Raw genomic sequence first — 11,790 nt, 5'->3', positions numbered from 1 at the left:
TTGAGAGGGAGGGAAGTTGGTCAATGGGATTTTGATTCCCATTGACTAAGAAACCCATGTTCTTTTTTTTTTTTTTTTATTTATGTAGAGACTAAGGAAATTTTGTAGTGATACCCTTCTCCAATGTGGGTAAGTTATGGGGAAGTTGCCAACACTTGGATGAGACAAAAATGTCCTTTTTAATAATGGGTTTTTATGAAAAAACAGTCGTTATCTTATTTACTTGAGAAATAAAAGAACATGGATAATTAACTTACCCGAAAAGTGAATGGGGCCTTAAGGCCATATCCTCCAACTTCAGATGGTTTTCTGATCCTTGTATTATCTTTAACTTGTGAAATTAAAATTCAAAACACCACCCAGAGGGTCTCAAAGAGGATGTTCTATGTTGAACAGTCCACACAATTTTTGGGAGTCATAGAAGTCATCAACCATGACATTACAGTTGCATTTTCCCTCATCTTTCTTGGGCTCCTTAATCATTCCATCGATGTAGCCTTGTAGTCCATGGCTCACTATGGACCATCTTGCTGAAATGGCCCATTCCCTATAGTTTCATTCATCCAAGGTAAATAATATTGTCAACAGTCCCATAACCTCCAAAAGATACCTCACTAGTGCTGGAAAACATTATGAATTCACTCAAAAATTATGTTTAGCAAGTAGAATAGGTCTAACAGCACTTCCCATTACTCAAACTTCACACACAAGCTTGGTTGGACTGTATACTAATCTCCTGGACTGATACTATTGGCAGTCCAGCAGCTAGACCTATTAAAATAGGTCTTTCTAGTAGTCCGTAGGACTACTCCACAGTTTCTTGCCCTACCTGAGCATATCAACAACTATTCTGGGTCTCCTTGGAGTTTTTCCAAGGACAAAACCCTAAAAACTTTAGCCAACCACGACAGCAGTAGAACTTCATGTTGGTCCAACAATAAAAGAGAAAACTTAAGACAAAAGGTGAGAAGTAAAAGAAGATAGGCGAGCAGAATGAGATCGGCTTAATGCTCTGATACCATGTTGGAACGGTTTTCTGTTGGGAGATCAGGACTCAGGGGCTAAAGTCGTATATTTATGAGTACAAGATCGGGAAAACCATCACACTAAAATATAAGGCCTCCAGTCTGCAGTTCAATCTCGAGCAGCTTCATTCTTGATGAACATAACAAAGGATTATATCAGTAGGCCATCTTATAAATTTACATTTGAATGGTAATTATTTGGCACATAGAAATGATATACAGTTATATTTGTCAGTCCATTGGATGAACCATTAACTCAAAAGTCTGGATAAATTCCAAGGTGACCAGATCCAAGAAATTATTCCCAAAAATTAGTTAGCAGCATGCAAATTAATGAATTGTTCCATAGGGTTCCAAAAAAAAGCGCATGTACAGGGATATATATGAGAAAAATGGGATCATACCTCATAGAGGTAACTTTTGTACCAAAGGGCTCCATACATGCACATGTACATGAATACATGTAAGAATAGGATCATACATATAAATGAATACATCTAGGCTCTAGGATCATACGTATAAATGAATACATCTACGCTCTAGCCATGGCTTCTAGGATCAACAACCCGATGCACCTTCCTAGATTCGGCACTTGAGTACTGTCCAACAACCCGGGCATGAGGTACTGAAGCTTCACCTCGGGCAAGAGCATCCACATTTTCAAGCAAATACTTCTTTGGAAGCCTTCCTACAACATTGCCTTCCTCATTCCCCTCTCTGTCTAAGAACGCAAAATGTGGGATTCCCTCAACGCCAAACTCATCAAGCTCTTGTTCCCACTTTGTGTTGTCAACATTCAGCATAACAAAATTCACACGGTCCCTGGATATTATCATCATAATAATTTACTATATATAAGCAATATAAAAAAAAGAACTTCTGTAGAAACTCTTTAAGCAGGCAAGTTTCCTCAGATTTTTGGATGTGATTACTAATCATATTATCCAATATACCCTACTGACCTAAGAAGTAGTACTAGATGAAGTCAATAAATGAGTTGAAAACATGTTGAAGTTCAAAGGATATTACTTGTACTGCTGCTCAACTTTATAGATGTCTGGAGCTAATTCTCGACAAACTTCACACCAATCTGCATAAAACTCCACAACAGTGGGCATCCCATTTGAGAGAGCCTAGAAAGCAAGCAAACCAAAAAGCAGTCATGACAAGCAAATGAGAGAACAGAAATGAAATAGTAACAAGTTGGTATCCTTTCATGCCTCCAAGACAGATAATTCTACACCTCTTAGGCCTTCACCAAAGATACCAAGCTAGAAATCACTTAACATCTGATGATGGTTGGCAAGATAGAAGGAAAGATTCAGAAAATGTTTAAATATGTAATAGGTAAGCTTAGAAAGTATTAGAGAGATAAAAGGAGCAGGATATTGTGGTATGGAAATATATGCATAGAAATGTATAAGCATGTCTGTGTAATTCAAAGAGGGTAGTGGGTACTCTGTTGCTCAATTCATAATTCAAAAGCCATGTTGGTTGTCTTCAGTCTGGCCCAGTTGGCTCATCTATTGAAGCACCCAACATTTCAGCCAAGCTAGACTTGAGTTGTCTTAGGCTCTTAGCTTTGGTCAATGTAAGGACAGCTGGAGTCAGTAGAAACAGATCTATTCAGAACTCATCAAAGTGGACTTGGTTGACCTAAGAAGTCAGAAGGTGTAAAACTATATGTCATCACTTAGAAATTAAAGATCAGGATGAAACCTAGATCTTTACTTTTATTCCATATTTCAGTAAAGCTAGTGATTAAGGCTGTCCAACTCAGGTTCCTACTACCACTACATCATCATTGTAACAACATAAAACTTGTCAAAAGGGGGAAAATGGCAAACAAACTTATAAGAACTTAGGAAGAATAGATCATATAATGTGTCAAGAAACCTCTTCATAAGGTACAGCAGCAGCTGATAAGTCCTTCAAAGAAACACCAAAATCTAATCTTGTTGATAAGAAAAGTCCAACTGCTGCAAGTGTGGAAGCCACAGCTATCTGCTTATTGATATTTTTGTTCGGGAATTCGGGAAAAGCAGTATTTGAGGAAGTTTCAGTCACTTGGCTGGTTTTATCTTTAGCTGAACCAGGTTCAATAAGTAGCTCATCCTGGAACAAAATGCAAAATAAGGATATGAACATCCTGTTAAACATGAATTACTGGAACAAAGCAACACAAAAGATAGGGCAAAAAGGAAAGGAAAGAAACAATTTTGTGTTCAGGAATGAAAATATTACAATTTGAAGCAAAAAAAATTCCTTTTGTAGATCAAAAGACTAAAAATATTAAACAATTCCTCTTATTGATAAAGACATTTTGTGTTAAAATTTACATTGATGTGAACTTGGAAGTTACGAGAAACCTTCGCAGTACATTATCTTTGGTCTCCAGTGTCAACCAGTTATGACTTCAAAACAAAGGAGGCCATACACATTTGTAATGTTCTTATTCATCATAATCAGATGATCAACTGTTGGAATTTTGGCAATGGAGACCAATAAACTAAGAAAGCTAAGGAATCTGTCCCTCTGCATTTTAGAGTTTTAAATAAAGATTTATCTGTGAAGATACCTTTGATTCCCTGAACAATAACATCCCATCTACCTCCATTATGATAGGACAGGAGCCTTCCAAGCAACTTGTGAGAAATCATGCTACCTCCCTATCATTTGGGAAACAATAGAACAGGGAATTCCATACCACTGGTCATGAATGATACGATAATGTCATCCACCAAATTTTCTTCATCCCTTTCCATTTAGAATAGGTGTGGAAATTGCTTACTTAGGGAGAACATGGTCACAACCTCACAATACCTGACTCTACTCACATTTCTGATCTCTGTAAGCAATATGTTTATGAGTCAGCAGAACTTTTTACTATTACTTATTACACACTTCTGTAGCTATTTGTAACTTTTCTGCCATCCAGACAAGCTATTTTGCTTGAATAACTTTATGCCATTATATGCATTTTCTTACCCATATCTTCACAAACAGAAAATCAACTTGAAGGGAATGGCAAATACCAGAAGATGCTTGCTTTCTATATCTTGACAGTGTGGCCGGCCAGAAATAAGAGGAAGAGAAGAGAAGAGAAGAAGAAGAGAGAAGGGAGAAGAGAAGAAGAAGAGAGAAGGGAGAAGAGAAGAGAAGAGATTGGCAATAGAACAGTGTGGGCGGCGCCAGCTTTTATTATATTATAAAGGGCAGCAGAAATAAGAAGGGAAAAGACCCTTGTGCCCCTGCTGTAAATGAGTACAATAACAGACATAACGGAAAAAAACGCTTTAACTAGCCAAACAAACCCTAACACAAATAACTAAATTATTTCAACACTCCCCCTCAAGTTGGAGCACAGATGTCAATCATGCCCAACTTGTAAAACAAATCATTGTGCCGCATATGATGAAGACCTTTGGTGAAGATATCTGCAAATTGTTCTTCTAAGCTGACATATGGAGTACACACCTCCATTTACGAGTTTCTCTCTAATAAAGTGTTTGTCCACTTCAATGTGTTTCGTCCTATCATGCAGGACTGGATTAGTAGCAATATTGATGGCAGCTTTATTGTCATAATAGAGTGACATAGGATTGCTCACTGCAAAACCCCGTTCACCTAACAGATTTCTTATCCACATGATTTCAACAACCCCATAAGACATCGCTCTATATTCTGCTTCAGCACTAGATCTAGCCACCACACTGTTTTTTACTTCTCCATGTGACCAAGTTTCCTCCTACGAAGGCACAATACCCACTGGTAGACTTTCGGTCATCGACTACTCCTGCCCAATCAACATCAGTATATACTTCCACCTTTAAGTGACCATATTTCTGGAACAACAAACCAGCTCTGGGAAACTTCTTGAGGTATTTAAGGATCCTCTCTGCAACTTCAAAGTGAGTTGTCCTAGGATTGTGCATGAACTAACTAAGGACACCCACTACATAAGTAATATCAGGCCTGGTCATAGACAAATACAAGAGTCTCCCTACGAGTCTCTGAAACTTCTTTCGCATCTTTCAAAAACTCCCCGACTGTCTCCCATATGATGATTAGATTCAATTGGTAAGTCAATTGGTTTTACCCCCAACTTGCCTGTATCTTCTAGTAGGTCTAGTACATATTTCCGTTGGGAAATAAAGATGCCCTTGTGAGTGCGGGCAACTTCAATTCCAAGGAAATAACGTAAGGGGCCTAAATCTTTCACCTCAAATTGAGTGGCTAAGAATTTTTTTAGTCTCCGTATTTCAGCCTCCCAATCTCCTGTTATCACTATGTCATCCACATACACAATAAGAGCTGCAATTCTCCCTTCACCTCTTTTCACAAATAGAGTGTGATCTGACTGGCATTGTTTGAAGCCCATGGAGGTTGGGTCATGTACACTTCCTCTTCCAAGTCACCATTCAAGAAGTCATTTTTGATGTCCAATCAGTGAAGTTCCTAGTCAAGATTTGCTGCCAATGAAAGAAGGATCCTGATAGAGTTCATCTTGGCTACTAGAGCAAAAGTCTCAGCATAGTCCACTCCATATACCTGTGTAAAACCTCTTTCTACCAGTCTAGCCTTGTACCTTTCAATAGTTCCATCAGCCTTGTGTTTCACTGTGAACACCCAATTGCAACCCACTGGTTCCTTCCCTTCAGAAAGTCCACCAACTCCCAAGTGCCATTTTTGTGTAATGCATCAATTTCTTCCTGCATTGCATCTGTCCATTCAGGTTTAGATAAAGCTTCTACCACATTCTTAGGAACGGGGACACTGTCCACAAAAGAGAGGAATGCACGGAATGAATGTGAAACGTGATCATAGGACACAAAATTAGATATAGGATGATAGTGGTACAAGATCTAACACCCTTTCTCTTAGCAATAGGAATATCAAGATCATTGATGACAAGTGAATCAACATTTAGAGGAACAAGCATATCAATAGGAGCAAGTGTACATGGCTGATGAGTTGGATCTGTCTCCGGTGAATCCGATGATGTTGGTTGCATAGTGTCACATTCCACGGCTCTTGAACTTTGCTGGCTTTTATGGCGACGATGAAAAACATGAAATGGATGAGGATCGGGTAAAGGAGGTAGTTGAGTTTGAGTCGCCTGTTTCTCCTCAACCCTACTCTCCCCTTGAGGAGAAACCGAGAAGAAGGGTTGATTCTCAAAGAAGGATACATCAATAGAGACATAGTACTTGCGAGAGGTAGGATCATAGCAGCAATACCCCTTTTGAGATAAAGGGTAACTAAGGAAAGCACAAGGAATAGCCAGAGGATCAAGCTTGCCTCGAGTAGGGGACAGGTTATGGACAAAGCAATGACACCCAAAAACACGCATCGGAGTGGTGAACAACGGAGCTGTAGGAAACAAAAGCTTATGTGGGGCCTTATACTCTAGTAACCGAGATGGCATACGATTGATGATGTATGTAGCACACAAAACTGCATCCATCCAAAAACGTTTCGGCACATTCATATGAATTAATAAGCCATGAGCTACTTCGAGAAGGTGGCAGTTCTTTCGTTCAGCAACACCATTTTGTTGGGGTGTCTTCGCACAAGAGCTTCACTGAAGTGACCCATTGGAACTGAGTGAACACCATGCGTTGAAAGTCTTTCACAATTTTTGGCACTTCATCTTGAAATCGCATAGGGTAAACTCAAGTGTATCTAGAGTAATCATCAATCAAGGTAATGAAGTACTTATATCCAGCCTCAGTGGGTAGACTAACAAGGCCCAAATCATCAGAATAAACAATACAAAATAGAAATTCAGATCTTTTATTTCTCAAAGGCAAAGAACTTCTACAATGTTTACTCAATTGACATGTTGACACTGTAACTGACTCACTGACAAGGACTCAAACAACTTTGGGAACATAACTTTTAATGAATCAAAAGAAAGATGACCTAGACGACTATGCCATAAATAGGCTTGACTCTCACTTGACAAACTCATGGACTCTGTAGCCACAAGACCAGCTTTATTCTCCAGCACGTAGAGACCATCCACCATGCTTCTTCTACCAATCGTCTTCCCTGAGGCCAAATCTTGAAACACACATGAAGATGGAAAAAAAGTGACTGAACAGTTCAAAGAGTGAGTTATACTACTAATGGACAACAAATTAATAGGTAATTTCGGAACATGCAGTACATTAGAAAGGGTAAGGCCAAGTAGGAGAGGTATGGTACCTTGGCCAGCTATGGTAGAGAAAGAACCATCAGCTAGTCTCACCTTATCTCTCCTAGAGAGAAGGTTATATGTCTGAAGTAAATTTGACTTACCGGCCATGTGGTTTGAGGCTTCGAAGTCAATAACCCAAAGAGAATCAATGGTATGGGATGACACATGGAAGGCAGTGGCAGCGTTACCTGATGTAGACGTGAAAGAGGTAGAGGGGTAGGACCATAATCCATCTGGTAGAGAGTCCTACCATACAATTACAAATGGTCACGGAAGGAGTTGATAATTTCTTCCTTAGGGTCAGAACTGGGATGCCTCTCCTGAGTTACCTATGGACTAGTCTCTGTCGACGCCATATTAGCTGAGTTATACTTTTTCTGATTCTGTTGGCTTGGCTTCTTGCCCTGATCAGGTGTTAACTTCTTACCCAAATCTTGTGCCCATTTAGGTTTTCCATGGAGATCCCAACATGTGTCTCTTGTGTGTCATGTCTTCTGGCAGTGAGTGCACCAAAGTTTACTCTTATCATCCGTTCTTTTCTGAGAGTCGCCTTTCTTAAAAACACCTCCAACATTTGTATCTAAATTTCCTCAGACAGCTAGGGCAACTGACTCCCCCTCTACACAATTCATTACACTTCTTCTACTCTCTTTTGACTGCACTAAGGCATACACCTCCTGAACTGATGGCAAGTTTTTACTACCCAAGATCTGCACCCTGATGGACTCATATGAAAGATTCAGCCTAGGAGAAAGGCAAAGACCCGTTGCTAAGATACAAGTGACTTATACGCCTTTACATCTTCATCACACTTCCAATTCACATTCTGGTAGTGATCAAGTTCTTTCTATATCGATGCCAAATCAGAATAGTACATCGAGAGACTCCTCTCCCCCTACTTGCAAGTAGAGGATTCTGCTTGCAATTGATATATCTTGGCATAGTGTCTCTGCTCTGAATATGTGGACTTTGCTTGTTCCCAAATCTCACATGCAGTTTCAGCCCACATAAAAGTCTTCCTTACCTGTGGCATCATGGAAACCAAGAGCCATGACATCAGCATACTATTCTCTTGGTTCCACCTATCATATTCAGCACTTCCGTACTTCGGTTCCTTCACTCTCCCATTGATGTATCCTATTTTCCCTCTAGTAGTGATGTAGAGTTTTATTTCCCTAGACCACTCAAGGTAGTTCAAACCATCAAAGTGAATAACAGCCACGGGGAAACTCATATCCATTCCCCCACTCACTCCATTGTGGCTCCTTGGAATCTCTGAAGTAGCAGAATTCTCAAATGACATGGTCAAAACAAACGATCAGTCCCAAACACCGGACTTAGGATTCCTCCTTACTCCAAAACAAATTGCTCCACACACGTACTCAGTCCACACCCACACACTTGGGTTTGAAAACAGTCTGAGCACAAACAGTACCAATTTCAGGACAAAAAAATGCAAGATTCGACAGATTTCAGACCTGTACAGCTTAACAGTCCCAATCTACCAGCCTTCCAGAATTTCTAAGAACATTAATCAGCAGGAGAGATCCTTAACACTTATTATCAAGCCAAAAAATTGAGATAATAGGTCATCCTTGACCTACAATCACCTTAACACAGGAACAGGATCACACGATCCCAACAAACAAGAGGTATAAACCTCACAAAGGTCTGACAGCATTCAGCAGCCCAGATTCATTTGGTTTTTTCACTTGCTACACGACCAAGGAGGGGTAAGGCAGAGAAAAAAGGAAGGATTGTACTAGTTGTAGATCTGTTTTCTTCAGCCCAGATTTAGATCTCTGTTCCGCCCTGATTTAGCAAGTTGGAAAAGGAAGGAAGCTTGTTCGATCTGTTCTCTCAGTCAGTATTCCCGCTCTGATACCATCTTGACAGTGTAGCCGGCCAGAAATAAGAGGAAGAGAAGAGAAGAGAAGAAGAAGAGAAGAAGAAGAGAGAAGGGAGAAGAGAAGATAAGAGATTGGCAATAGAATAGTGCGGGCGGCACCAGCTTTTATTATATTATATAAGGCGGCATAAATAAGAAGGGAAAAGACCCTTGTGCCCCTGCTGTAAGTGAGTACAATAACAAACATAACAGAAATAAAAAACGCTTTAACTAGCCAAACAGACCCTAACACAAATAACTAAATTATTTCAACACTATACATGATATCTCAAATGTAAAATGAGACAACATGGTACTATAGAGAGAAATTGCGAATGCCCAAAGTTTTGCAAGAGCTCATCCCATATTGCACCGATGTCTGATAAACTTTGAAATGGTCATAACTTCAACAGGTTCCCCTTTCCTTCCTATTACACATGGATCGTGTTAATGTATTGTGCTCAAAGAAGACAATTCATTCTGGAAAAAAAAAATTGTTGCCTCCTTGGTGCATGCCAGATTTTAAAATTATAGAGTAACATTCTATAAGGAAGAGCTCAACTAAAGATATCATTAAAACCATAGATCTTTGTTGACTTGATTTGTTTAACCACTTCATAGAGGAAGAGGAGTTTCACTAATAGCAATCAACCTAGTTAAGGAGCCAATACAATGTAAATTTAAGGACTTTCTCCAAAATGAAGAATTCCAATGGATAAATTAAGGATATCCCCAAACAAGTGCATGGAAAAAGTCTCAATTGAACCTTTTAAACTTTCAGCATGTTAGTTCATGAAAGCTCCATGAAGCTGCAAATTGAGAAATTAATGGAAGAAGTTTGGATCCATATAAGTAATAGTATAACTGGACAAAGTGACAAGTTAAAACGTTAACAGCCACCTTGCTAAGAAAACAACTAAATGAACTTCAAATCTATTGTCTAAGATTAGTTGCATGAAATCATCACACAACAGAAAACAGCAGCATTTGGTGAAATGCACATAAAACTGCACAAAAATTCCTTAATTCCTAACTTGCTATAAGAATTTAACTTTGGAAGGATAAAGGGACCAAAAGTCCATATCTTGGAATAGTCGCGAACGAACCAAAATGATGGTTTTACAAACCAGGACAAAAAAGGAAAGACTATTACTAGATTACATGTGGAAACAAGAATGAAAAGGCCATTACTAAATTAATTCCTGATGACTTCCAGAAGCAATTAAAATATAATTTCTCTAATTGGAAAACAAAAAAAAACATGCAAAGGTGAGGTTTCTTTCCAGTACACTAAAATAGAATACATAGGGACAAAATCATACAACTGAAATAATGTATAAGTATGTAAAATCTCCCAATACCACCTTCACATAAAAAAAAAAAAAAAAGAAAAGAAAAGAAAAGCGAGCGCCTAGTTGACTAATACGAACAAGGACGCGCTTCAGAATAGTCACGAACAAGCAACACTGATGATTTTATGAATAAGCAAATAAATAATAAAAGGATACCGACGAACTTCGAATAAATTACCATCGAAAGCTGGAATGATACAGTAAGCCCCGCGTTCTAAATTATGCAGTCTCTTATCCATTGTCAACGGTAGAATTGTGGAAGTTATAGAAGATAATTATAACCAAGAAACATAGGAGAAAGGGGAAGAAACAAACAAGGAGACTAACCGATGTGGGGGGATCAATTGGGTTAGGTTTCATCTGGCATGCTGGCCTCCGAAGGGCGTGAGTTCTTCTCTGAGTTCTGAAAGAGGTTCCCGAGAATTGCAGGGACTTAGAATTTTGAAAAGATGGTGTAAACCTGTGAAGCCCTACAGGGCTGTACCCGGAAGCTACACGCGCCATGCCAGAGTCTCGTTATTCCTGTTTTTTTCTTCTTCTTTTTTTTTTTCTTTTTGTAACGGTTTATAAACCATTAAACCCTTTTCTGTTTCTTTTAGTTATCGACGGTTCGACACGTTAAGCGATCCATTGCCTTCTGATTTTCTTTGACCTGCAAAGCTTACCAATCTCGCTGTCTCTTCGCAAAGAAAAATAAAATAATGTATTATAGGGTCTTGACTCTTGACGATTACCCTTTTCTTTTTGTTTTTGACAATTACCCTTTTGAACTTTACTTTTCGACAAATCCCTGAACATGGGAAATTTTCGAATCCCTTAATTTGTTCTTCGAACTCTAAAAAATAATAATTAAGTATCCAAACTTTTAAAATCTGTAAATTCAGCATTTATTAAATGATATTTGAAAATATGTAAATGTCCTTCAAATGTTATTTAATTTTTTTTATCAATCATCTAAATGTTTAATAAATAAATAGTTTTAAATTTTTTTTTTCTATTCAATAAAATTGGAGTCATGTCTGGGTAGACATTATAGTGATCCCAACTTTTACATTTTATTTATTATACTTGGAAAAATCTATGATGTAGAAAATATATGATATGGAAAGAGTTTTAAACAATCAAAACCCATCCATTTATTTTGATAAATAACATCTTATTCGCTTCCATGTTTGTGGTTTCAATTTATTGGTTAGTTATTTTTTCCATATCATATTCGAACCCTTATACTTAACATTTGAAAACTTATAATTAACCATTCTATGGTAATTATGTGGAAGGGAGGTTGGAGAAAGGAGAGGGTAGTTAATGTGGACCACTTTA

At 38.4% G+C, this 11,790-nt stretch overlaps 1 protein-coding gene across 1 annotated transcript; it reads right to left on the bottom strand.

The window, feature by feature from the left end:
• Window positions 1-1,323: 1,323 nt before the first annotated feature.
• Window positions 1,324-11,177, bottom strand: LOC148849182 (thioredoxin-like protein HCF164, chloroplastic). The gene is made up of 4 exons (XM_088948819.1): window positions 10,795-11,177; window positions 2,922-3,140; window positions 2,055-2,158; window positions 1,324-1,847 (listed from the first exon to the last, which is right to left on the bottom strand). Exons 1-4 carry the CDS (start codon window positions 10,969-10,971, stop codon window positions 1,565-1,567), a joined length of 783 nt encoding a protein of 260 aa, XP_088804945.1. The 5' UTR covers window positions 10,972-11,177; the 3' UTR covers window positions 1,324-1,564.
• Window positions 11,178-11,790: the final 613 nt, after the last annotated feature.

Source organism: Nelumbo lutea, chromosome 6 (assembly GCF_056320005.1).
Source record: "Nelumbo lutea isolate HS-2025 chromosome 6, American lotus-T2T, whole genome shotgun sequence".
NCBI lineage: Eukaryota > Viridiplantae > Streptophyta > Magnoliopsida > Proteales > Nelumbonaceae > Nelumbo > Nelumbo lutea.
The sequence above is the reverse complement of the archived record's forward strand: the minus strand, read 5'-3'. Positions and strand labels throughout refer to the sequence as shown.